General features: G+C 35.2%; 2 protein-coding genes across 2 annotated transcripts; one reads left to right on the top strand and one right to left on the bottom strand.

The window, feature by feature from the left end:
- Positions 1 to 722: 722 nt before the first annotated feature.
- On the bottom strand, positions 723 to 1,973 carry LOC143604728 (uncharacterized). The gene is made up of 3 exons (XM_077081122.1): positions 1,822 to 1,973; positions 1,061 to 1,707; positions 723 to 982 (listed from the first exon to the last, which is right to left on the bottom strand). Exons 1-3 carry the CDS (start codon positions 1,961 to 1,963, stop codon positions 818 to 820), a joined length of 954 nt encoding a protein of 317 aa, XP_076937237.1. The 5' UTR covers positions 1,964 to 1,973; the 3' UTR covers positions 723 to 817.
- Positions 1,974 to 22,909: 20,936 nt separating this feature from the next.
- On the top strand, positions 22,910 to 24,883 carry LOC143604729 (large ribosomal subunit protein uL30w). Its single transcript, XM_077081123.1, has 7 exons — positions 22,910 to 22,923; positions 23,473 to 23,664; positions 23,753 to 23,850; positions 23,986 to 24,043; positions 24,162 to 24,241; positions 24,325 to 24,427; positions 24,515 to 24,883. The coding sequence occupies exons 2-7, from the start codon at positions 23,482 to 23,484 to the stop codon at positions 24,728 to 24,730; spliced, it is 738 nt and encodes a 245-aa protein (XP_076937238.1). The 5' UTR covers positions 22,910 to 22,923; positions 23,473 to 23,481; the 3' UTR covers positions 24,731 to 24,883.
- The last annotated feature ends 2,655 nt before the right edge of the window (positions 24,884 to 27,538 follow it).

Here is a 27,538-nt window from a genome sequence, read left to right as displayed (position 1 = left end):
AAACGAAACAAAAAAACCGAAATGAAACCAAAAAAACTGACCAAAAGGAAAAAGAAATTGAAATGCAACCGAAAAGCTGGCCAAAACGAATTAAAAACACTGAACCGACCAAAACAAAACAAAAAAAAACGAAACAAAACTGAACCAAAATAGGAAAGCGACCAAAACGAAACAAAAAAAAACGAAAACTGACTAAAGGAAAAAAAACGAAATGCAACTGAAAAGCTGACCAAAACGAATCAAAAACACTTAAATCGAAAAAACCGACCAAAACGAAAAATATTAACCAAACCTGTTCCGAAATGATATAGAAAAAACCGACCAAAACAAAACAAAGTAACTGAAAAGACCTAAACCTAAGAGCTAAACTAAACCCTAAAGCTAAACCGAAATTTCTCGGGTTTTTTTATAATGAACCAGGATGACGGGGGAAACATTTTTGAGTTGCCACCTCTAAAGCATTATTATAACATATTAATTTGTTGATTTTTTTCTTTGCTATCTAAGGGTCTAGCGTTGCACTTTTGTTTTTCTTTTATACGGCTTCATACATATACTTTTAGAGCTGAGGCCTGAGGGTCTCTATGGAAGCAACCTCTCTATTCTTTGGATAGAGGTACGGTTTGCCTACATCCCACCCTCCCAGACCCTTGTAAATAGCTTTGTTAATGGTGGGATTTTTACTGGGTACGATTGTTGTTGTAGCTAAAACAAATAAATAGACCTACATGATGATGCATTAAGCACAAAACTAAATGATTCTTATCATCAGCACTAACACTCTGTAATACACAGTGATGCTTCATAAGATTGAATATTACCTGTTAGAAGTTACAAGAATAACTGGCAAACACGTCTCATTTGAACCCAAAGCTATTATTCTCCAGATCAAACTGTCATGATACATAGATGCAGAAACTGATGAATCATCCACCAAAGCAGCAATTTTCAACACATCAATATTATTCAATATCAACTTCGGCTGCACCACACCCCACAACCAAACAACTTAAAATCATATAAACATTCATAGAGTAATTATATTTTTCATACAATGTACCTGAAAGTAATCAGCTTGAGCCACTTCAGACAACAACTCCAGCAACAAATACGGCCAATCAGTAGCCGAATTAGCCAAACTTCTTGAAAACCCACCGATCTCATTCAACCGCTTAAACGCATTTGCCCTAAACCCTTGCTGCAGCCTAATCACCTCTTTCGCCAGTTTCAACGCAACAATCCCCTCCCTAAAATACTCAACCTCCTCACCACTCAACCCTTTCCCCTGCCCACTCAACCCCAACCCCGCATCGATCTCTTCGGCATTTAATCGAGCACCTAGCGTGCGTACCGCCTTATCCCACAAACCCATTTTCAAAAACCTCTTACCCACCACCTTCTTCGAACTTACAACCTCCTTATCATTTTCAATTATCTTTTTAAGTGATGCATCCAAATTATGCCATTTAGTTAGGGTTTTGTATATCTGGTGAGAACTAATTGTGCCCAACTGAACCCCCTTTTCCGCCATGGACTCGAGACAGTGCTCGAGCTGGGTTCGGAGAGCGGGGAGTGGGGGCAGGGTGCAGTTGGACCAAGCCGCCCACGGGTACGAGTGGCCGTGGTGCGGGTGGTTATCTTTAACAGACTGTGCAAAGTCAATGTAACCTGTGACATGAGGTCCTTTGTTCCAGCTGTCCAAAAGCCCTAAATTATAAATGAAACAGAATTCAGTTAGAGCGGTTATTACTATAACAGAATGTAACTGAATTCAGTTCTTGTTGTAACGGAATAATAATAATAAGAATAATAATAATTTACTTTCGAGGATGAGGGTGGTTTTGCCGACGCCACGTGGGCCGTGGAGAATGAGGGGTTGGTGGACACGGTGGTTGTGAGCGTGGTTGTTGAGGATGGTTTCCATGATGGGTCGTGGTATGATCCGCCATGGCTTCTTCACCATTTCAGCTCACCAGCTGTGTGATACAGAAGAAATGCGGCGGTTTTGATCTTCAAGGAAGAAGAGGAGTCACTGGTTGATTAGTTTAGTTGGCCAAAACTACACCCTCAAGTTAGTATTAAACTTAAGAATAGTCCTATATAAACTTTATTAAGGGTGTTTGGGATTCCTTATTTTCTTACGGTGATAGAATAAGTCATTTTTGTGTTAAAATAGTGTCTGGATATACATAAGTCATTTTCCATATCTCCTTATCCACAAGATTAAAATATAAGTTTTCTATAAGTTAGACTTTCCTAACTTTCAACTCCTTATCAAGATCATAATTCCCATTACACCCTCATTCTATCAATAAGTTAAACAAAACACTTTTTAAAAAACAACTTATTGCCTTATGTTAATCCAAACACTTTTTTTGGAAACTCCTTATTTACCTTAACACAGTAAGATTTTTTTAACTTAAATAAGGAATCCCAACCACGTGTTTTGGGGTAATCGAGTCAAGTGTCACTGGTTAGTATACGTGTTTTGGGGTAATCGAGTCAAGTGTCACATAATACCATACTTGTTATGTACTTGTGAAATAGTATAAAATCATTCTTGTTTATGAATACTCTTTGATAGAGTATTGTACGTTATGATCCCTACACTCTTTACACCCACGTGTCTCGCCATATTGTCCGTTTTTAGAATGTCTTTTTAATTCTTCACCAACTTTTATCTCTTGAGTCTTTTAACACTACCTTACCATCACTCTCCGTACTTGCACCCTCTCTACCACACCTTCCTCTATTTCATTTCACTAGCGGCTTCTCCAACTTCATTCTCATCACAGCCATTACCAACACCCCACATCTGTAACATCTCCAAATTTACAGGTTAAATTTATTAACTCTGAAAGAAAAGGACTTAAAATGAAAATTATGTAAATCAAGACCCATCGCGATAAGCGATGGATCAGGAAGCAACCCATCACGTTACACGATGGGTGTCTCACAACACCCCAGAAATGGCGGTGTTGCGCTACGTAATTGCCTAAACTTAAGGGTCATCACGATACGCGATGACCAGGTTAAGGAATCATGACATGTGTCCAACCACGTGGCGACACATGGCAAGTATGCACGTCGATACATCAAGCCTATTAGGCGGCGGCGCAATACACGACGACCTACCCAAACCTTTATCGCGTTACACAACCGAATATAATAATCAGTGGCGATGAAAAAGTCCATCGCGGTACGGAAGATTTTGTTGTATTTGGTGACGCATCCCATTCAAGTTTAGGATGTGTACTAATGCAAAGGAAGAAGGTAATAGCTTATGTTTCTCGTCAGTACACAAAAAGAATTATACAACGCATGACTTAGAGTTAGGTGTCAAACCCCAACCTAAGGCGGAAATGTCAGGGGGGTGGGGGATGGGGGGCGAACTGATTGTTCACAGCTCAAAAGGTACTATCATGCAATTGTAAAATGACAATATCTAATTAATTATTTTAAATAACAATTTACAAACAAGTATATCAATATAAAGAAATTACAAAATAAGATCAAATAATTCTTGAATAAGTCTTAATCCTAAAAGTCATCTCTACGTGATCTTTATCTTGATAAACAATCCAACCTGATAACCTGTAAATGTGTACAAAACAGAATAGGTTTTGTCAACACGAGGTTGAGTGAGAAAATCACCAGTTTTGACACTAACAATAATATATATAAGAAAAACCGCAAAATTGTTATTCGTGAGTATAAACTATCAAACCATAGCATATAAATATTGCAAACAAATAATGATGTGTGGGCTAAACCGTTGCCATGCGAATCGGGTGTTGGTTACCATAATAGAATAATTGAGTTGTCGGTGAAACCATTGTCATGCGATCGGACGTCGGCCACTACGACATGATGTGATTATAATGATGGACCTCTCCGAATGCGATAAAATATACAGATAAACAAATAGCAAATGGAAAGTAGTCATTCAATTGATACACAACATAAATGGTAACAATTTGCACTTGTAATATAATATATAAATTAAGAATTTGTACGCATAAGTGCCAAAAACATTTGAAAACAAGTAAAATTGGGGAGTGATTACACACCTTAACGGGTGAACAAAAGATCAATGGATGATGTGAGAAGTTAAACCCTTCGGGATATACCGTCAAGGATTCATAGTTAAATAATATAATATTAATTAATTGCAATGCTATAACACTTACAAGGAATTAGAGTTTCAATGTGATTTGAGTTTCGTTTGTGATTGATTGAACGATTGATCTCTAATGTTATTATTATTGTAAAAATCAATATTATTGTTCATCTTTTATTATTTACAAAATCACCTTTTATACATATAATCAAATTTATAAATAATTAGTTTAAATAAATAAATATGAGTTGAAATATAATATAATAATAAATGCGTATATAGTTAATTATAATATGTAATAATAAGATAAATACTTACATAGATAACTAAAACACGTATTATATATATATAATATTAAATAATTATAATACAAACGTTAAAATAAATAATTGTCATAAACTATATATTTTTAAAATTTTTAACGAAAATCTAATGGTAAGAATATAGTTAATACGTTTAACCGTTTATTATTATTTTGTTTAAAAGTAATATATATACGAAAACTGATAACGAGATTGATTGACAAGAAACGTCAACTTAAAGATGTCGGTTTAATAAAATAATGTTTATTTTATATTTACTATTAATCATAAATAAATTTATAAATTCTTAAACCATTAAGACAATTTAAAAAAATAAAATAGCAAAACTGGGCTGGGGAGGTTCAAACCTGCGCCCCCAGTCGGCACGAGACATGAGCACACACTGGGCTGGTGTGTCAGCTGGTTAAGCTATGAAAACGATAATTTATATACATAAACAGATTATGCCCAAATGGATTATAAACCCTAGAATCAACAAGCGTTCAATCTGCTTCATGTTTGATCAATTAATGTTAGGGTTATTGTCATACCCCAACCTACGGCGGAAATGCCGGGGCGTGGACTGATTGTCACAGCTCGCAAGGTTACTATCATGCAAATATTAAAGTTCAAATAACTATTTATTTAATTCAAATAACACCGTAATTCATTACAAAAAGAAATCCAAAGTAAACAAAACATCAAATAATTCAAATGAAAAATTCATAGTCTCAAAAATAAACTCTTCTAGTATAAGTCCTTAAAACAATTCTTCTAAGTCCACACTTCACATCAAACGGTGACCTGCATATGCGTTGAAAATAATATAGTTTGTCAACATGAGGTTGAGTGAGCAACACACCAGTTCAGTTATACATAATAAATACTAAAATACGTAGCTGCAACGAGTCGTATGAGATTAACAAATCAACCAAATGAGCAAAAAAAATGAGATGTCGTAAAGCACAAGGCTATAACGACTAGCGTATGATCATACTATTTTCTGAGATTATGCTGGACCTCTCCGAATGCGGTTCACATTGAGCACATAAACATATAGCAAGTATGGCATGAGATTAGTTAACACATAAGACAACAATTGCAATTTTGTGTATAGATAAAGTGCGAAAATATACTAAATTACGCATATGTCCCCAAAAGTGATAAAACGAGTAAAAAGGGGGAATGTGGTACTCACATCGATAGAAGAACAAAAGTGAAAAGGGAACTATTAAGATTGATGAATCGCGGAAATCACACGTCGACGATAAAGCCTAATAAAGAAAATAGAATACGAAGATACTAAGTAAACGAAATAGATCGGATAGGAGGGCTCGATAATTATAGTTATTATTACGTTAATATTATATTTCTTTAATATAATAATATGTATAAAGATTTATTATATAAAAACATATACCTTTATCATATACTTATAATTGTTATATAAAATTATTAGTTTGGTTTATATAGGTAAAACACATCGTAACAATATTAGTATTTGTTTTAGAAATACATTTATATAAATATTTTACTTGATTTACATATCCCAAAATATTAGTGTTAAGTATTTATATATATATACATATATGCTTGCATATACATATGTGATGAAAACGTGAGAAAAACATGTATTATAGAGTCGGTTTTCATAAAAAGAACTTTAAGTAATTTCGGTTTTCATAAAAAGAACTTTAAGTAATTATTATTATTATTAATATGATTATTAAAGGTTTAAAAAGAAAATAACATTAAAATACTAAAAACCAGGGGTGCAAGGGTCGAACCCACGACTAGAGATGGCCAAAAAAACCGGTTGGGGAACCGGTTTACCGGTTTAAACCGGAAACCGGTTTTTACGAAAACCGGTTTTTTAAAAACCGGTTTGACCGGTTTAGAAACCGCCGGTTCGTCTTTCGGTTACAAGTTCTAGATCCAAAACCGGTTAACGAACCGGTTAATGGAAAAACCGGTTTTTTTTATTAACCGGTTATGGAAAAACCGGTTAACCGGTTTATAAAAAAACCGGTTTATAACGGCTATATGCCCGTTTTTTTTGTTTTTGGACCGTTTTTTTTTTTTACCATTTTACCCCCACAAACATCTATATATAGTTTAGGTTGGGTATTGGTTAGATCACACTCGATTATATAACTCCAAACGCTCTAAACGTTTATTTCATACGCGATTATTTTGTTATCTCACGCTCAATTATACCACATTACCACTCCATACGCTCTTATTTCGTAGTCGTTTATTTCATACTCGAGTATACCACTCTTATTTCGTAGTCGATTATCATGGCCTCCCAAAGTGCTGCTTCATCCGTCAACATGGGTGCCTCGAACACGGGAGAAACGGTCGTTCGGGTCATCCCCACGAAACGAAACCATGATGTTTGCCAACATTTCGACCTATGCGAAATGTCTAACGGTAGCCAAAAAGCTCGATGCAAACATTGTTTGAAGTTTTATGGCAAAGATGCAAACTCCACTTTAAAAGCGCATGTACAAAGGCCCTTTTGCAAAGCCTTGAAGGACGAATCGGGAAGTAGTTCGCAGCCGGAGATGACGAATCAAGGAGCGGTGTTTACGTACGACGTTGAAGCGGTACGTCAACAGTTTTCAAACTTTGTGATTCAACAAACACTTCCTTTCAACCACTTCGACAACCCTCAATTCACGGAGATGATGCAAAACTATGTTCAACCACGCTACCAACACGTAAGTCGTTCGACCCTTAGAAGAGATTGTCTTAAAGCATGGAAAAACGCTAAATCCGAACTAATTTCATACTTTTCAAACTTACAAACTGGTGTAAACTTAACAAGCAAAGAACCCTAATGTTGAAAACACATTCACCAACACACACTCATACTCATCTTCCAAGCAAAGAACCCTAACAACGAAAGCAAAGAATGGCTTCGGTCAGTCCGTTTTTCCTTGTAGTTACCGTTTTGCCTTGTAGTTACCGGTTTGTTTATACTGTGAAAAAATAATGGTCTTCATTAAGTACAAAATATAAAAAACAAATATTCGTATTTGAAACCGCGAAATTTAAAAAAAAAAAAAAAAAAAAAACGGTTAATAAAAAAAACCGGTTAATAAAAAAAACCGGTTAATAAAAAAACCGGTTTATTAACCGGTTCTAACCGGTTTCTAAACCGGTCCCAACCGGTTAGACCGGTTAGGGTTTTGACAGCAAAAAACCGGTTATTAACCGGTCCGGTTATTAACCGAACCGGTTTTTTTTCCGGGCAAAAAAAAACCGGTCCGGTTAATAACCGAACCGGTTTTTTAAAAAAAACCTGTTTGTGCACCTCTACCCACGACCTCCACCCAGGGATTTAGATGTCTTAACCAGTTGAGCTAACCAGCACTTGCAAAGAAAACTGGTTTCGCTTAATTAAATACACACCGATATATGAACAAACTTGATTAAACAAACCCTAAAAACTGATCTCGTTCAATCAGTTAAATCCGTTAATATTGATTCAGTTGATGTTAGGGCTTATGATCAGCAAGGAAACGCGACAAAAACCATATGTTTAATTACCTCAATCGATGATCGGAGGTAGTGAAACGAAGCGCAACAGTGGTCGGCGATGAAGAATGATGGACGGGCAGGTAAACGGAAAAACTAATATAATTAAGTATATGGTTATTATCCGTGATGGAGAGGAGATGGTAGGTGCGAGTTTAATTGCGATATTATGCTCGTTTATGTAGGAAACGAGATTAGGGTTTTTCGGCTAAGTCTAAACAAGGAAGAACGAGTCAACAGGGTCTAATTAGTTCAATTACATTAACGGTGAGGCCGTAAATCATGCACGAAATTGATTTCTCAAATCAAAAGTTGGTTACAAACAATTTTAGACAGTTAATTGCTTGATTGATTACGGGTTCATGGAATTCGAATACGGGCTGGGTTTGGTAAACGGGTATCCAGGTTGATGATCTGGGTTATAATAATATTTACAGATGATGCGCTCCAAATTATATATAATTTTATATAAATATTATCTACACTTTTGGGTAACTTTTGGATTGTTTTTACTTAATATGATTTCTAATGGTTCATATTTAGATTTTGTAGTTTTCAAGTGAAATCGGGCTAAAAGAATAAGATTGAGCTAAATAAGAGAGAAAGGAATTCTAATAGTATAAGTGTTCAAATCTCAAACCGTGATTATAGACTAAAATTAATAAGCTAAATTTAGTTATATTTAATTAATTGAAACAAATAAAGAAAATAAAATAGACTAGAAAATTTGTTAAAGCTATGTCACGTAAAATCAATTTAGTCAGTTATGAAAGTTGTCTCATTTAAATTAACTAATATGTTAATGTGACACCCGTAAATTATATGTTATGACTAATTGGGCAACAAGGTCAGATTTCTATGTGGGCTGATTTAATTTCGTGGAACACACAGAAAGCGTTCAAGAAACCCATAAATAATTGGTTCGCAGCTAAAATATAAAGGGCTGATTAGGCCGTGGGTTAGAAAAAAATTGGAAGAAAAGACGCGAGGGATTAAGCCGTGGGGTTTTAATCCCGCTGAACGGCAGCAAGAGTTTTGAAGCAAGTGGGTGGTCGGCTGTTTTGCACGGGAGGATTTTAAAGATTGTTCAAGCAAGCAAAAAGGTCAACTATATTTATATCTTTTTACGATGAATCGCAATAAATATATAACCTTTGTTTCATACATGATTATGAGTAGCTAAATATTTTAAACTACCTAGGTTTTGGTTGAGTACTATGTTAGATTAATTGTTTGACGAACTATTATTTGACTTTGGTTGATTTAATATTGTGGTAAAGTTTTTAATTGGTTTGGTCATAATATAGTTGAGTAATTGAATCTAGTTTATTGTTTTAATATTTATTCCACTTGTGTTTAATAGTTTTTTTTTTGGTGATTGTTAGACGCTTGATTAGGTTGTTTACTTTGTGTTTTCAACTTGTTTGCGGTTTATGGTCGAAATAACCGTATGAATTATTTATAAAAGTTTACTAGATTTTTATTATTCTTTCACTAGAGAGGCCAGGAGGCAATTTAGTGTTGTGTCATCTTTGTCTTTTGCGGGTTTGAGTAATAATTGCACGGGAGTGAGTTATCCTAGGTCCCTTAGATTATTGTTATACAAGTTGTGTTCAAGTTAATTAAAAATACCCCCTTTATTTTAATATATATTGTATCCGAAGAGGCCGGGAGGTGATTTGGGTTTTGGGGGTACCATAGTATAATTAGGTAAGGTGAGACTGGGAAGTGATCCAACCCTTTAACAATTGAGCTTCACATGTCATTAGAGTTCTAGGGTGTCGTTGGTGAGGCCGGGAGGCGATCTAGCGTATTTTAGTGGTCTTTAGTGTCATATTTTTTTAAGATATTGTTTTTCAACCAAGTCAAGTTCGTTAACTATTAATTTAACTAGTATGATTCTATTATCTAGGTAGTCGTTTCTCATATTTGTTTAAAACCCAATTTTTATAAAGTTCTATTTTTATTTTAAATTTTAGTTAGTTAACTATTATTAGTTTTATTAATATAAAAAAATATAAAAAAATTCAGAAGAAAGTCTAGGTTAGTAATCATTAAATTTAATAATAAGAGTTTACTCATAGTGTCCAAGGTTCGATATCCGTTCTTACTTGCTAGCTACATTGCGTCCGGTACACTTGCCGATTGTGTGTGGTTTTTTTTAGGTGAATACGGTAAAACTTGGTTTTTAATATTATATACGTTTTTCACACATCAACAGATTAGACCCTGGGGTTTAAGTATGGACACAAATGAGGATAAACTATATAGTATGGGCTAAAAGTGTAAAAGCGTTAAAGATATATTTATAAATAATTAAATATTAATAAAATAGTCAATCTAATTCGATAAACGCGATACTTTTAAATAAAATAACTCGAACATTGAATCGAGTTGGGTATTTAATAAAAATATAAATTTAAAAACCCAAGTTGTTACAGTTATTGTTTATGGGAAAGCATGTCATCTACCCGTAGAACTAAAACACAAAGGTTATTGGGCTCTTAGAGCAGTGAACTTTGATCTAATGTCCGCCGATTAAAACCGGAATATCAGATTCACGAGCTAGAAGAACTGAGAGCACTGACATACACAAATTCATGGTCTTACAAAGAAAAGACTAAATGACTGCACGACACACACTTAAAAAGAAACAAAATATTTCAAGTTGGCGATCATGTACTGTTATATAACACGTGTTTACGTCTTTTTCCAGGAAAATTGAAATCTCGCTGGACATGCCTATACATAGTTGAAACAGTTTTTGACTATGGGATTGTTGAGATTTCAAATTCTGACGGCCACAAGTTCAAAGTTAATGGAAATCAATTAAAACCATAAATCGATAGACATATTGGAAGTAGGGTCTGGCCAAGACCCTTATTAAACTAGGCATTGTATATATGTTTGTTTTACTGAAAAAAAGAAAAGAAAAATGGTCACAAAAACACGGGTCGTGCTTCAGTGAGCACGAGGCCACGGCTGAAATTTACGGGCCGGAATCTTCGCTGCAAAAATCTTAGTCAGACTGACTCGTAACAGAATTGGTAGACTAGGCACGGAACCGTGTTCCCTAAAACATGGGGCCATGTCTGTCAACTGTTTTGCTATAATTTCATCTCTTGCCAATGAAATTATTGCACCAAACCAAACACCAATCCTCACTTCTGAAAATGCCCTCCGAAATAGGCTGTGAAATCTTCATTCCTCGCCAACTGAGAAGCGAAACCCGGAATCCATTCAAAACCGAGCTATTGCTTAAGCTTCAAGAGCTTTTTAAAGAACTCACCGAAGTGAACCTCCTCGCAGAAATGCGTCTCAACTCACCGAGTTGATGGAAGGAATGAAGTCGGAGTTGCGGGAAATCAATGAGCAACTACAATTCCAAGTCCTCTGCTCACGGACTTTCCTCCACCGGGGCCGTTCGATGGGGGAATCCATTTGATGGAATCTAGAATAATTGTCATCTTTTCATGTTGTAATCAAGTGCACTCACTAGGCACAAGTTTAGGATTATCGGGCTTAACTCGGCTTTATTTTATTTTCTAGGATATTCGGGCTTCATCTGATTTCATGTTTTAGACTTCTTTGATTAATGAAAGTTATTTTAGGACGTAAAATATGTTCGACTAAATCTTAAACATCGTTCTGAAAAATTCCTGCTCTCGCGGTTTGCTAAAAATATCAAACGTTAAAAATCCAGGGACAAATACACGGGGCCGTGCTTCTGTTTACACGGGGTCGTGGTTACCCTAGAATTTTTAGCATGATACGCGTTGACGTCACACAATTCTCGAAATCAAAAACAATTATTCTCTGTTGGGCACGGGGTCGTGTTTCTTAAAACATGGGGCCGTGCTCGACGTCCAGTCCCTCTAAATACTGCAAACACACTTCACTATTCCATTTATACCAAACAAAAATATTTCACATGGATAACAAAAGGATGGAGTGGAAGCGAGTGAGAAAATTTAAAAATGGTGAGAACTCGACATCTCTTGAACAAGAGATTGCAAGGCTTCAAAGTGTGGTTAGGGACCAAGTTGAAAGTAACATCCAAGCGGAAGCCAGCTTAATCGAACTAACCAACAAAGTTGAACTACTAAGGTTCGAGAGTTTCCACGTCATCGAAAATAACAATAGGGAAATCCGACTTCAAACTCAATTTCCTTAACCGAGAAATCGGAAAGCACAACGAAAAGCTTTCCGAAGTCTTGGAAGCCAGGAGAGCCCCGCCACACATTCAAGACGTGTTCGAGAATGGTGGTCTTTAGTAGTTTCGAGTAGGAAAAGCCTTGTTTTGCTTCCTTAGGCTTTGTTGTCGGTTAAGCTAGTTATATGTTTCGGTTCGTTTATTTTCGGTTCGGTGTAATGATTTAAGATTTAATGAACTTTCGTCAAATTAGTTAAACTATTTAAACTAGTTAAAAATGGCTCCACTCGTCAAATTACAAAATAAATAAAAAGTTCATGTCTGCACCTTGCAGCATGGGGCCGTGCTTCAAGAAACACGGGGTCGTGCCCCAGTGAACAGTGCAGTTACGGGATTTCTAATAAAAACTAGTTTTCTCATAACTCAACCCTAAAAATTAAAATCACCTCCCTCAAAAGACCAGCGACCAAACGCGATTTCCTTCAATCCCTGCTTCAATCCTTCGATTTCAACACAAAGGTATGTCAATTTAATGATTCTAGGGTTCTAATTGACCATTCTAAGTCAAAATCGGGTTGAATGTGAACCCCAAATCCAAATGTCATGCCTATTTCATTGTTGAATCGGGTCAAAACCTGAGTAATAAGACACTTAATTGTTATAATTTAGGATTTTGCATTGTCAAAAAATGGTTTGACCCGAATAGGACATAGGATTGAAGGAATTTTTGAAAGAAAATCATTCGGGTTCGGGTTTTGAACAACCTATACCATATAAATCGAACCTGGATGATAGTTGTTTGAACTCGTTAAACTAACACATATCTCAGATCCGATCTATGTATAATTAACCTAATACGGATCTAGTTCGTAATTGCCATTGATCGTCAGTAATACGTTATAGATATATATTAATTGTATGAATGTGTATAATAATATTAGTATGAAGATTGAGAGTGAATCTGGGCAGAGGTTCGATAATTAAACTCAAAAACTTTTTTTTAAATTAATCTGTGGACTAACGCCACTATATATAGAAGACGAGTATGATTCGTTAGCATTCCATAACGAATCAGACACCGCCTTCGTTACATTAACTATAACGAAATAAGTCTTAACGAAACACCCCCTGATTCGTTAAACATCCTTAACGAATTAGGAGGGATATTAACTTAGATCTAGTTCGCTAAACATCCTTAGCGAACTAGACTATACCTTAAAGAACTATAAAGATAACTTAATATTTTATTACATAAATAAAATGACAAATATATTAACGATAGATACAAAGACTAAAGACGCAAAACCGTACACTAACAGACACCCCCTCGTCTTGAGCTCTTTGTCTTTACTTTACTTGAAGCGCTTGAACTGCCAATCTCTGCAGCTATGAATCCCGTTCTCATAACATACACGCACGACGCGTTGGAACTGCATAGCCAGATCATAGTCTTCATTGCGCTCGATCAATATCTTATTCTTGTGTAGCACGTCGTTTTTTGTCTCAGTTAAGTTAACAAGCCACATCGGATCGATGATCTTGATTAGCTCGGTCTTTAACCCTTTACCCAGGACAATGACGGCCTCGCCAGTTTGGTTGTCGTAGTACCAGCGGTTGAAGGATAAATAGATGTGTTGGTTCTTCGTCTTCACCGGCACACTCTTCATAGTCTTTGGCAGCTTTACTTTAAGAACCAGTTTTTTCCAGCCAGTCCTCGGGTCAATCTCATTAATACGCTTACAAATAGGGACCTGTGGCTTAAGAAACTTAAACCCATAACAGATGTTTGTGAAACCAATTTGCTAATCGATTTCCCCCACGGTTGATAAATGGATGACATGCAAGGGTCCGAACGTCCCAACGTGGTAATGAGAGAACATCAGTTATCTTCTCATAATATTGGACCCCTTTCTCCCATTTAACAATACACACTTTCAACTCAGAATCAAATAACCAAGAGATAATATCACCTTGAACCTTTGACACGGTCTTGAATGACGTCATCTGATTGGCTTTAGCCCGAGCAACAGCTTCATCCTTCTGTTCCTGATCCACACACCGATACGCATCAATAATCTTACTAGCTTTCTTACTTCGATAACAAAACCATCTTTGAATGTCAGCATCAGTCGTGTTTTCAAGAGAATCAAATCTTGTATCAACCACACTTTTACCCTTTGACACCTTATCCAAATTATCCTCAGCTGCTTTGAATGTTTCCTCAATAAATACTGGAGCACCCTGATCAACATTGGTATGTTGGAACAGATCAGGGTATTCCTCAGCAGACACATCCTCAACCTCAACCTCCTCATCTTCATAAATAAAATCCGTATTCATCTGAATAGTCGGATCATTCAATATCTCTTCATCGTTCTCGACCTCGACATCGGGCTCAGCTTCTAACACGATCAATTGATCATCATTTAATCCAAGCAATAACGAAATCTGCTCTCGTGATAGAGACCTTTCCACAAACTGTCCTACCTCAATCTCATCCGCGTTCACAACACTTCTCACCATTCCCTTTTCATCAAAAAAAATAACTGTATCGGCCTCGATCATCTCAATCGGTTTCACAGTCGTGTAATCTTGATAAGTAATAATCTGTTTGCTTGAATCATTAGCTGAACTCGTACCCGCACCAGAGGACGAGCCATGAGCTTGTTGTGGCTCACTTCCTCCAGCACCCGACTCATCTGGATCATTGTCATCGTTCTTGAGTTTCTTTAATTCATCATCCTTGCATGTAAGTTGCAAGATGAGATCTTCTTGTTCTTTCAATTTCACCCCCTGAGACTCAACAATCTCACGAAGGGCTTTCGTCTCCTTTTGACAGAACGAGACATAACTTAACAATTTCTTCTGATTTTCCATCAAGCGTTCTTGATTCATTCGATCAGCCGATATTTGGTTTTCATAAAAATGGAGAAGACTCATCACCATACCCATTTGGTGATCATGAGTCATAGTGTGGAATGAAGCAGGGAGGGGTTGAACTGGGCCTTGAGGTCGGTTAAGCCTCAAGAATGAAACAACCATAGGTGGTGGAGGCATCATTCTCGGTGTAGGAGGAACCACCAAAGTAGCAGTTGAAGGCCTTGGTATTGTAGATAAAACAGAATGAGGAATCATACCAATCCGAGGATCTGAAGTAAGCGTGGTCGTCAAAGTAAGCTCCGATGTGCTAGTAGGAAGCGGCACAGCCGGGCGTTGAGGAGTGGACGACCTTGGAGGTTGAACTCCAAATGAGATGCCAGCCCCAGCCGACACTCGACGCTTAGAAGAGCTTTCAAAAGCTAACTCTTTCCCTTTTCGCTTGCGTTGAGCAGCAATTGTAGCTGATAAAGCCGCCTCAACCCCAGCTTGTTGTTCAAGGGTAGCAGCATCTCCATCACCACCAATACCACCATTACCACCTTCATCACCTCCATCATTTCCACCTGGTTCCTCCTCATGCTCAAAATCCGAATCGTCATGGATCCAGCGATCATTGTCAGGACATACATAATCTGGATCTACAAGATGACCAATCAAACGTTTGGTCCTAGGTGTCTCCGTTAGATAGATCTTCATTCTTCGTACAGTATCTGCCGTCATGTGATCTAGTTCCAACACATCGTTTACCAATGTTTGATCGATTACTAAATTTGGAATCAAGTCTTGAATAATTAACTGGAGGAAACGTGGATACATTAAGAACTTCTTCTTTTGAGCCGTTTGAAGGCACTGTTCTTTAAGATGATAGAATATCATCTCTGAGAAGTTAAACGGCTTGTTAAGTACCAATGCAACGAAAGCCGACAGTAACATGATCCGGCACTCATCAAAACCACCCTTACGACCTCCCATGCAGTGGATCAACACGTGTAAGAGATACTTGTAGGTCGGGTAGACTCCATTCTTGTTTTACATCGAATCATCAATGTTACCTCCATAATAAATCCTTCTAAACAAACCCTTGATCAATCCCTTTTCAAACTCACACGGATTGTGAATGTTGTCCCCAAAACGAAGAACACGTCTAATCACATCAGTATCCGTAGTGTTAGTTGTTCCATTGATTGTAGCAGTAATGTGGTTGTCGGCTTCAACATACTGAGCGGTATTCCAAAATTGTCTAACGATACTTAGATAGCCTTTAAGCCTTGCGGTTACAACAAAATGTATCACCGAACGTCTAGAAAAGCTAGTAAAGTCCCAAATAAAGCTTCGTCTGCAAAGTTTGTACCAACAAAGGCACACACATTATGACGTGTATCAAATGGAAGCAAAGGAACATCCTGAGCTTGTTGATCTTGTGGTGCATTAACAGGCGGATCTTGAGCGACGTTATCAGCCATTTAACTGTATAAATAAACCCGAAGATAGTGAGAATTATAAATAATAATACTTATATAATAGATAAATAAAGATTTATATTTTAACTTATGAATTTTAAATTACTGACCATGTCATTCGTTTAGAAGCAGGCTGATTCGTTACAGAATCATCTGATTCGCTATCAAGTAAATTTTGACGAATAAGAAGTAGCGAATTACTATTGAAAGATAACGAAGTAACAACTAGTTCGTTATAATTTATAGAATACACATCTGATTTGTTAATAAAACGGATTCGCTATTCTAGTTCGTGTGATTTACTTAACGAATTGGACACGAGTGAGTTCCAATTCTCTAGTTATAACGAGTGGCCAAAAATGGCTTAATCTTTGACTTCTCTGGTCAAGGTCAAAATTAACCAAGAACACCAAAAGTCAAAAGTGCAAATCTGATATTGAATACCCCATAATCATCGATGGATATCCGAAAAAATGACCATAAAGATCTTGGAAACTCATTGCGACTCAAATGGTATCGATTTGAGGATCCAAAACCTGATATAAGTCAAGTTAATTGAGGGTTTGAACGAAGCGTAAAAACCCGATAATAACAGTTAATCATTAACCCGGCAATGAATAATCAACATCTGATAAAAGATCACCATGGAACTCGGAAAGACATTCCGATGATAATGACAGCAAAATAAAGTTATCAATCAGAGTATTAACCACCCCGATGAAGGTTTATGTAAACCTCAAACACCCGATAACTAAACATCATAATTAACCTATCAAATCTGTGTTATTGTTTACGAAAACCACAAAGATGTGATCATCTATGCCTTATAAACACAATGGTATAATCAAAATACCGAAAATCGATGATTAAAAATTCTGGAAAAATTGGCCAGAGTAACAGTATAAAGGGAAGAAGAAGAGTGAATAGTAGGACGGTTCGTATGCACGCCGTCCTATATACACTGACATTGCACGATTCCCAAAGTAACGAATCAGATGATTCGTTCAAAATTTGAATTAACGAATCAGGTAATTCGTTAGTTTTAAATTAATACGTGTCATCACGACTCAGATTTTATTCTTGTCTAATTCGTTAACTTATGCCTAACGAATTGAAGTCATTCGTTACAGAGTGCGGAAGCGAATTAGAGCAACGAACTAGGATGTAGTTTGTTAATAACCTAATTCGTTATTCATAATTAACGAATCACTTATAAAAAAATTTATTATGGAAAACTTTAAATAAATGAATTAATAAATGATGAATAAAAAATTATTAAATAAATAATTAAATAATTGTAAATTTAACTTAAAAGAATTACCGAGAACTTTTATCTCGATAATCAAATACCATAAAAACGTTTCATGTTTTGAAACCCTTAAATTAACATAAAAAATGTTAGAGCAGACGGCTGCTCTCGTTGCATCGATTAAGTTGAAATAAATAATTATGTAAATTAGAAAAACAGAATATTTTTTATATTTTTTTGAAATTTTGTTAAAAATGAAATATTTACCAGAAAATTATCTAAAAAATTAAAAGTAAAACAGAAAAATATTTTTGTGTTGTTGTATGATTTATCAAAAGCAGTACATATTTTTGGATTTTTGTCGAGTTTGAGCAGAGAATCATATTGACCAAACTACCCTTCCATCACAGCTTTATATTTCAGCGATATTGTGACTGGCGTTAAGTCGGTCATTGGTATTGTTGTCAACTTAAATCTAATAACAAACTTTCAAGAGTGTTTGTGATATGATTAATGATTCAATTAGAGCACTATTTATCAGAAACTATCAGCCTCTAATCTCGGTTCAAGCTTAATTTGATTTTTGCCATATCACCCCAACTTGACTTAAACCATTATATTGTTGATCAAAATATGAATTTTATAAACATTTCTTATCAATGCATTGAGTTTCTTTTATTGTGAGTGAATATGCACGAGTCCATTTGTCGGCTTACATACATTGTATCCCCTGGGGTCCGTTTCTTAATGGTATTGAGACGCACACAAGGGAGGAACAATGTATGACTAACAGCGGATTTTGATCAAGTCGATAATTTAGATTTGTACGAAGTGCAGCAGTGATTAAGTTTAATGACTTTGGGTTTGCTCTAAAAGAGAATAAAATATTCATGCATATGAATACCCAGATGATTAAGCCGCATAAAGACTCACAGTGTCCAGAACCTCAAAGTTTGTTATTTGCTTTATTTTATTTTTGGGTGATCAAACAAGTATAAGGCTTGAGTATGACAGGTTATTACATTTCTGCCATCCTCACCGAGACTTTTTAGTTCGCTAAACATCCTTAGCGAACTAGACTATACCTTAACGAACTATAAAGATAACTTAATATTTTATTACATAAATAAAACGACAAATACATTAACGATAGATATAAAGACTCAAGACGCAAAACCGTGCACTAACAATAGTTCTTAGGACCGGGTTGAAATGCAAGTTCGAATCATGAAAATTTGAAATTTAGATTAAAAACACGGGCTGTGTTTCTGCAAAGCACACCCCCATGGTCAACTACAAGTCAACCTAGGTCAAATCTGTCAAACTCCCATAAACATGGGGCCGTGTTCCTTAATACACGGGGGGGGGGGGGGTGTTTTTAGTCTGTTCCACATTTTCAGTTTAAACTACATGTTTAATTATCTAAACTCATTTAAATTTCCAGATGGCTGAATATGGGGATGACACTCACGCGTTTCTCATCTTTCCTGAAAACACAAGACGGGATCAGATAGCCTGTCAGAGGTTGGAATATATGGCTAACCGAGAACCAGAGCCGAACTTCTATGCGTGTACTAACACGCTGCGAGAAGTTAACCAACTCAGGAGATATGAAAGACTTATAAAAGGGTCGTGGGCATGTGTTTTCAGCGAGAGGGGGAGATCGGTGACAGAGTTGACTAAAGAATTCTTAGTTTTTTTGTCGATAAAAATGAAAAGTTAGACATGTGGGACAACAATGCTATTCAGTTCCGCATTGGGGTTGAGTGGTACTTCACTTCAGTGACTCAGTTAGGGATTGATATGGGGGTGTACACACCTGAGGAAACCAACACTGCCTTGTGGTTTGAGGCAGCCACGACTTTCTCAAACGAAGATAATCTAAAAATAGATGAACCGGGAACACAAGGATGGAGGCATGGGAACAGTTAAGTTATGGTGGTGAACTGTATATCCCAAGCAGCACCAAGTTTACAACTCTTCGCGACCCGTTGTTTCCTTATATTCAGCGCTTATTGAGCCACACGGTTACACAACGTGGCCAAAGCGAGGGGTTTGTGAGCTTAAGGGATATGTGGGCCCTGTATTGTATTAAGAACGAGATAGCATGCAACATCACATATCTATATTGCCAATTGTTCAAGACTAACGGGAACGCGAAATAGCCCACTACTCATATCTTTGGTGGAGCTTGGATATACAAGCTATACCGAACCTATCGTGTCGACTTAGAACGAACGAGGAGCCCAAAACTGGTACCACTCGATCTTAGCCTCTGTATAAGTATACAAATGGTCCAACAAATCTCGAGAAACCCACCACAATGGCGGTTACAGAATGCCTATAACCAGATTTGGGATCCAGAGGACCCATCAGAGATGACCATACAGGACATACTTGAGAGGAGGACAGGCTCACCGCCACACACACTCCCAGCCAGGCGGCCCATCATCTTCAGTTGCTGGCGCCAGCTCATCACAGCATAACCAAGACTCGTTTGAGGGGCTGTATGAGCTTATCGACCGCTATCACACTCACATTTCCGCTTCTATTGACAGGTTATCAGGTCAGATTGCAGCATCTGACGCACAACATGCTGCAGAGTACGCGGAGACGAGGTGGGAGATACATCAGTTGGGTGAGCGCATGGACCATCAGTGGGGACCATTTGACCTGGCACATCCGGGTAACTGATGAGCAACGGTGGTAGGCATGGGCATGGGCATAAGGGCGAGTGTTAGCATTTAATGAGATTATTATTATTACACTATGGTTGTTTCAGACATTTTTATTTTGTTTGTTTGTTGGTTGTTATGGTCGGTTATACCGAGCCATTAGACTTGGAACTTATTGGGCCCGTTTAGGGCAAGATATGGATGATTCCGCATACATTCTTCAGTATTATTATGTTTGGTTGTTTGTTGGTTGTGTGCAGTTTTTACAGTTTAGAGGAAAAAAAGTAAAAATTTCGAATTTTATGTACGAATTGTAAATGAATTTTAACTGGATTAAATATTTTTTTAAATTAATATGTAAATGGAATATTCTGGAAATGTAAAGAGAAGCATGATTAAGTTACAAATAATAAAAAATAAAAAATAAAAAATATTTATATTAAGTTACATTATAATTAAGGTGTGAATCTTAATGAATTTTTATAACAGATTTTAATAATAAATGTTATAACTGTAATTTTTTTTTAAAAATTTTGTGTATGATTTTATTAATCATAATAAACACTTTAATTATGTACTAACCAACATGTAACACTACATAATCTCAGTTAGTTGTATTTGTGTAAAAAAATTAGTAAGTTAATATAATATTGGAATTACGTAAATAACTGATGAAAACGATATTCTAGGTTCTAATATCCTAAATGATTTTTGGAAAGCGAAAATAGTGGAATGAGATTGAAACAGATTTTTTTAGTTTAAAATTTTGAATGCTTTTAATTAAGTAATTTGTCTTATAAGGCATATTATTAAATACATTTAAATGTATAAAAAATTATAAAATCAAGTCATAAAATATATGTTTCTGAAGCATTCTGATTTGAGTTAAGAAAGACAATATTGAAAACCAAATACTAATCATATTAGTAAAACCCTTTATACCACACAAAAAATCATATAAATAAATTACAGATAGTTCATAGAGTTAAATTGTTATACATATGATTTATAATTATAATATTCAACTTCAATAATTTAATGCTAAACATCAAGATATATAATATGTATTCTTCATGTTTGCAGTATTTATACAAAATATTTTGAGAAAATTAAAAAAAGACACATTTTCATGATTCAAATGCATATGAGAAAATTTTAAATTCAAATTTGAAACCAATCTTATATAAAAATTATGCACTACTGCTTGAATCTCAATTTAAAAACAATTTGTAGTTTACTATACAAATCCAGATTCGTTGACAATGATGCACATTTATTTTCTTTATTTTGAAATTACGTGTGACTTTTAATATTTTTTTAATAGACTTGTAACTTCAATTTTGATATTTCCTTATATTCTTATATCACTATTAATGTAATGAATAAATCGATTAGGATTTAAATTTAATAAAAATTTTTGGCTCATATATTGAAACGACTTAAAAGATAAGAACCAAATATTGAAATAAGTTGAAAAAAATGTAAGAAGGGCTATGAGATTAACAGTGACAAAAATGATAGTGTTTTATTAGAGTAAATAAATAGATAAGTGAACATTTTATTTGTCTACTTAAGGCCCATCTTCTTATAGCTATGAATGGTGTGAACAACTCTCAACTTTTAATGGTTTATTATAGCCAAGATGCATTTTCCTATTCTCTTGTTGACGTGATATGAGCATGGCCAACATTTCTCTTCTCATTTATCGTGTTACATTACCTATGTTTGATATGCATTTTCACAAATATAAACTTAGATGCAAACAAGCCAAGTCAAGCCGACCATGGGCTTGATTAGGCTTGACCTCGGCTCATTTTGACTTATAAGAGCTCAAGCTCAGATAATTTCAAGCTCTTTTTCTAAAGCTCGAGTCTGAATCGTGAGTCGTTTTTTAAGCTTGAGCTTGAGTTCAGCTTATTTATTTATTTATTTATTAGTATATAATGTTTTGAATTATTTTTATATATTTAGAGAAAAAAAAAAAACAAGCCTAAGCTTGGCTCAAGCTCGTGTAATACCTTATACCAGCGAAAGCTCGGCTATGCAGTGTGAATTTAACTAGAAGTGCAAACAAGCCGAGCTGCTCGTGAGCACATAGAAATTCGAAAGAGGTAATACACAAGTCTCTGGCTCGAAAAATAAACGAGCTTTATTTGAGGCTCAGACTCAAAAAGGTTCAGCATGTTTTAAGCTTTTTATCAATTTAATCTTAAGTGACTCACGAACTACTCTACTCGTTTGCACCCAATATATAATCCAAACTCTTTTCTAAATATAGTTAAGATTTGGCATACATTCACAATCACAAAGATAAGTTTTGAGATGTTTGTGAAAGGCTTCTCCAAAGCCCACTGACTGGAGTATAGCATAATAAGCCCATAAAGCGTGAAATGGGCTTGGTTTGAAAAATAATACCCTAATTCATCATCATCATCATCATCATCATCATCATATCATCTTTAATAACAGCTTGCCGTATTATACAGACATCCTCTTACTTTGTCTTCGTCGCCTGCTAGCTGCTGCTGCTGCTTTCAGTCGGTAACCTTCTTACATTCATCTTCATTACCTTCCAAATTTTCATTTCATGAATGTATGTATCATTATCGCTTTTTTTACATACGCTAATCTCGCCGCCGTAATAATTGTTTTCATAATAAGAATATAAAGTGTTGGAATATAAGTTGAAGCCTTTAGCTCGTCATGTAGTTTGATCTAAGGTTTAATGTTATCATGATGAACTTGTAGCTAGGATCTAATTATGCAATTGAAATGTATTTTTTGTTGTTGTTGTTGTTAATTGAAACCAAAATCGACAGGTTGAATGATTTGAATTAGACTCTGATTTAAAGCTTTTAGGTTGTGAATTTTTTGGATTAAATGTAATGATGAATATCTAATTAGGATTTAATTATGTAATTATATGTTTTTTTTTTTTGCTAATTGACATTTTCATCATTAGGTTAAATGATTTGGATTGGACTCTGATTTGAAGCTTTTATGTTGTTATTTAGTTTTTTATTTTTATTTTTATTTTTTAATAGTAAATATGTAAGATAGGAGGATCTAATTATGAAACTGTTGATGTAGTCTGAAGAAATGGCTGAGGTTGCAAAGGCAGGACCCGCGGTTCCCGAGTCTGTACTGAAGAAGCAAAAGAGGAATGAGGAGTGGGCCTTGGCTAAAAAGCAAGAGGCGGAAGCGTTGAAGAAAAAGAATGCCGCTAACAGGAAGTTGATATTCAACAGGGCTAAGAAATACAGCGAGGAGTATGAAACTCAGGTATGATTAATTAATTCATTATCATTTCAAAATTTTATGCCTGTTTATGATACTAGAATTTGACTGACATAAGTATGGTTATTTGCAGCAAAAGGAGTTGATTCAGCTGAAAAGAGAGGCGAGACTGAAAGGTGGATTTTATGTTAACCCTGAAGCTAAGATGCTCTTCATCATTAGGATCCGTGGGTATGCATTGCTGCTTTTGTTGCTTCAATTATTGTTAATCGTTACTGTTGATAGTTGTTGTAAAGGTGTCATTTTTCATTCTGAAACTGTGAATGTCTTCAGATTCTAATCTATATATTTATTCTCAATATTCAGTATCAACGCCATGGACCCTAAGTCAAAGAAGATCTTGCAGCTCTTGCGTTTGAGACAGGTGAGATTACCTACTTCAAAATTTAATTAATATTTGTTATAACATTAATGAATGTTCATACTTTTTAGTATTTATCTTATATTTCTATGTGCTGTGTTGCATTGTTTATATCAACCAGATCTTCAATGGTGTGTTCTTGAAAGTCAACAAGGCTACATTGAACATGTTGCACAGGGTTGAGCCATACGTTACCTACGGGTATTTATCTTTCCAAGCATATTCTTTCTTTCTTTTGTAGTCATTATATATTTCGTTATTGTTTAATACATCTTTCCTTTTAGATACCCGAACTTGAAGAGTGTGAAAGAGCTGATATACAAGAGAGGCTATGGCAAGCTCAACAAGCAGAGGATTCCTTTGACAGATAACTCTATTGTTGAGCAGGTAAGTTTTTTTCGTTTCTCAACTTGTATGTTTGTAAACACGTGTGAACCAATATAGTTATAAGTTGCAATTATTTTGAATTAACAGGGTCTTGGGAAACACGGGATTATCTGTGTTGAAGATCTTATTCACGAGATCCTAACTGCTGGACCCCACTTTAAGGAAGCCAATAACTTTCTTTGGCCATTTAAGTTGAAGGCTCCGTTGGGTGGGTTGAAGAAAAAGAGGAACCACTACGTTGAAGGAGGTGATGCAGGTAATCGTGAAGATTACATTAACGAGCTCATTAGGCGAATGAATTAGAGTTGGGTGTCTTTAATGTTGTCTTTTGATATTACTAGATTGTGTACTTGGTGTTTCTTTGGGAGTTGGGACAAATTTTTTTTTTTTTTTGAACAAAGAAGGATGTATTATGACTGATTTGCAGTTTTGTGCATGGTGCTTTCTCATGCTTATATTTGTGTTTTAAATGTTTCTAAATTAATTATCACTAACTATTGCTATTGAGAAATTGGCTCGATGGGTCTTTAATCATACAGGTGTAAGGTTGTTTATCTGTCCAGTGTTTAATCTTGCTTTTGGCCAAAAGGATTTGAGACTGATTTTGATAATAAAAACCGTTGTGATAAGTACATGTCTAAATGAAGTTTAAAATATATTTTTTTTTTCTTCCTGAGAGGTGCAAGAAAGAGACCAGTATATGCAAAAATGCTTGAAAGCTGTTTTTTTCTTGCATGTGACTAGAAAAAGAAACATGACAGAAAATGCTGAAAGTAATCAGGTTTTGAGTGTACTTTTGTAACATGTTAAATGAGCTAACTTGAACATGACCTGTTTAATCTCTGTTTACTTGAACGTAACTCGTTTAATAAAGAGATTGTTGTGTTTAAGTATAAAGGTAGTAGTTGGTCAGATTTTAAGTGGGTTTGTTAAAAGATCTTAACATTTAAACTTTCAGCATAAAACTATAAATCTTTTAAGGTGGTTAGTTTTTTCTCTAACTTGTCATCATTCTTTTATTTTGAAGCTGCTCATACTACCCATTCCCATCTCATTATCCAAATGATTGCATTATTCTAATTTTCAGATTGAGTTAAATACATAACCCAAGTTTCTTAATAGGGAGTGAGTAATAAAAAACAAAACAATTGAAAAGACATATCACTCAATTCACAATTAAACATTGAACTAAGATAAGACATATTAAGATTTGATTCCATTATTCAACACCATATCGAAAACATATATTTCCACTAAAAGATTTAATCAACAATACAGCCAAAACCGTGTAAGCGTAGTCACAAAAGACAACTTGTGTAAGGCTTTTATGACACAAGGATTAGGATGAATTAGTGTAGAAGTTAATTCCTGAAATAGGCTATTTTGTTATAACAAGTTCCAAGAGCTGCTAATGCCCCTTATGGTCTGGACATGTCACTAAGACAAACAAACAAAAACATACGATTTGTGAGAGCTGTCAAAGCACAAGTATCCACGAGCCTTTTATAAGATGAAAAGACGCGGATCATGCCTCCCTATAACTTCTCCAAAATCCCTTTCAGCTTCTGTCTAGAAAACCAGTCCATCGAAAACGATCTAATTCTCTATCTACACATCCAAATTCAGATCCACTACTTGGAGATGAAGCTCCTACCTCTTCCTTAAAACCTCCAACTAGATTAACTTAATTTGGATGAGTTTTCGACCCCCCAAACCAGCTGCGAGGCAGAAGTGCGCCAGAACCGGAGCTGCAATTCTAACACGAAATCATTCTGATGTTTGAGGTATCAAACGACCTCCAAATTCCTTGATTCTTTTTCCTACTTCCTTGGGTTTCATTAAAGTACAACATATCCAAAATTATAAGCATTGGGGCCTGCTTGTACGTTCAAACCCGACGCCTTTCTATTTCGGTTTCATGTAAGACACTTTATTCACAAATATATTCAAGGATCCAAATTCAAGTGTCAATGAGGACTCCCAGTTGGTGTTATTGCTCAAGGCCTTCGTTCTTTAGCTTTATAATAGGCATAATTCTTCTATAGTAAGCTTAACGTCTCCTAAATCTATCATTTATATGTTTTACATAAGAGCTCATGTTATAGATGCTCACCCAAGTAAAAATGGCAATAAACCAAGTTATTAACACGTTAGTCAACTAATAAAATTTATTTACAAGCATACTTCACATAAGGTTTGCTATATAAGTATAAATCTAGTAATATGTGACATACAAATTGTTGAAAATGCATAGATCTTGTGATATACAACTTAAAAAATGATGATGCAACTAACAAACATGCATGATAACACTAACTTAATTGGGTTAAAATGTTAACTATGGATATTAATAAAAGTGTTAGTTATTAGTAGTGTTAATCTGATGCTTAACTTTATTAAAGGGTTACTTTGTTATTTTAAAGGGGTTTCTATGCATCAAAAGGGTTTTAATAAAATATACTTTGGGTTTTTACAAAAGATAGTTTACAAAAGCTCTATATAAAGTGTTTTGATAAAATGTTTACTAGATATAAGTTTGGGAAAATTTTCAAAATGGACATACTTTGGAAAGAGATTCCACTTTTATTCTCTAAATTTTAGAATTCCAAAAATGCCTCCATCTAACTCATCTTTGACGATATGTTAGGAAGTCACGCATCTTAATTGACGATGAGTTTGTAAAACACATCATCAAAGATACGTTAGACTTTCTAACGCATCGTTAAAGATGCGTTAGACTTCCTAACACATCGTCAAAGTTGAGTTAGGTATCTAATTAACGACGTGTTAGCATCTAAAACACATAGTCAAAGACGTGTTAGCCTCTTGTTTTTTTTAATATTATATTAATATAACTAATTCTACTTATATTTATTTTTCAAATTAATATCAAAATGTTTATAAAATTTGACCCCACACGGTTTTAAATAAAACTTATGCCAACATATACATAAAAACAAGCATTTTTTATCGGTTTATTCAAAATAATATAAAAATTTATATATTAAAAGTTATAAAAAAACAAATATAAGTAGAATTGGTTATATTAATATAATATTAAAAAAACAAACAAGAGGCTAATACGTTGTTGACCATGTGTTTGGATACCTA

Source organism: Bidens hawaiensis, unplaced genomic scaffold (genome assembly GCF_021521415.1).
Source record: "Bidens hawaiensis isolate Kalapana, Puna unplaced genomic scaffold, B.hawaiensis_p1.1 tig00066317_1, whole genome shotgun sequence".
Lineage (NCBI taxonomy): Eukaryota > Viridiplantae > Streptophyta > Magnoliopsida > Asterales > Asteraceae > Bidens > Bidens hawaiensis.
This window is presented reverse-complemented; position numbering and strand designations above follow the sequence as displayed.

Coding starts and splice junctions, on each gene's coding strand:
- LOC143604729 (XM_077081123.1), top strand. CDS start 23,482: ATGGCTGAGGTTGCAAAGGCAGGACCCGCGGTTCCCGAGTCTGTACTG. Junction 23,665..23,752: donor GCGAGGAGTATGAAACTCAG/GTATGATTAATT, acceptor GGTTATTTGCAG/CAAAAGGAGTTGATTCAGCT. Junction 24,044..24,161: donor AGCTCTTGCGTTTGAGACAG/GTGAGATTACCT, acceptor TATATCAACCAG/ATCTTCAATGGTGTGTTCTT.
- LOC143604728 (XM_077081122.1), bottom strand. CDS start 1,963: ATGGTGAAGAAGCCATGGCGGATCATACCACGACCCATCATGGAAACC. Junction 1,708..1,821: donor AACCACCCTCATCCTCGAAA/GTAAATTATTAT, acceptor TTTATAATTTAG/GGCTTTTGGACAGCTGGAAC. Junction 983..1,060: donor CTCAAGCTGATTACTTTCAG/GTACATTGTATG, acceptor GGTGTGGTGCAG/CCGAAGTTGATATTGAATAA.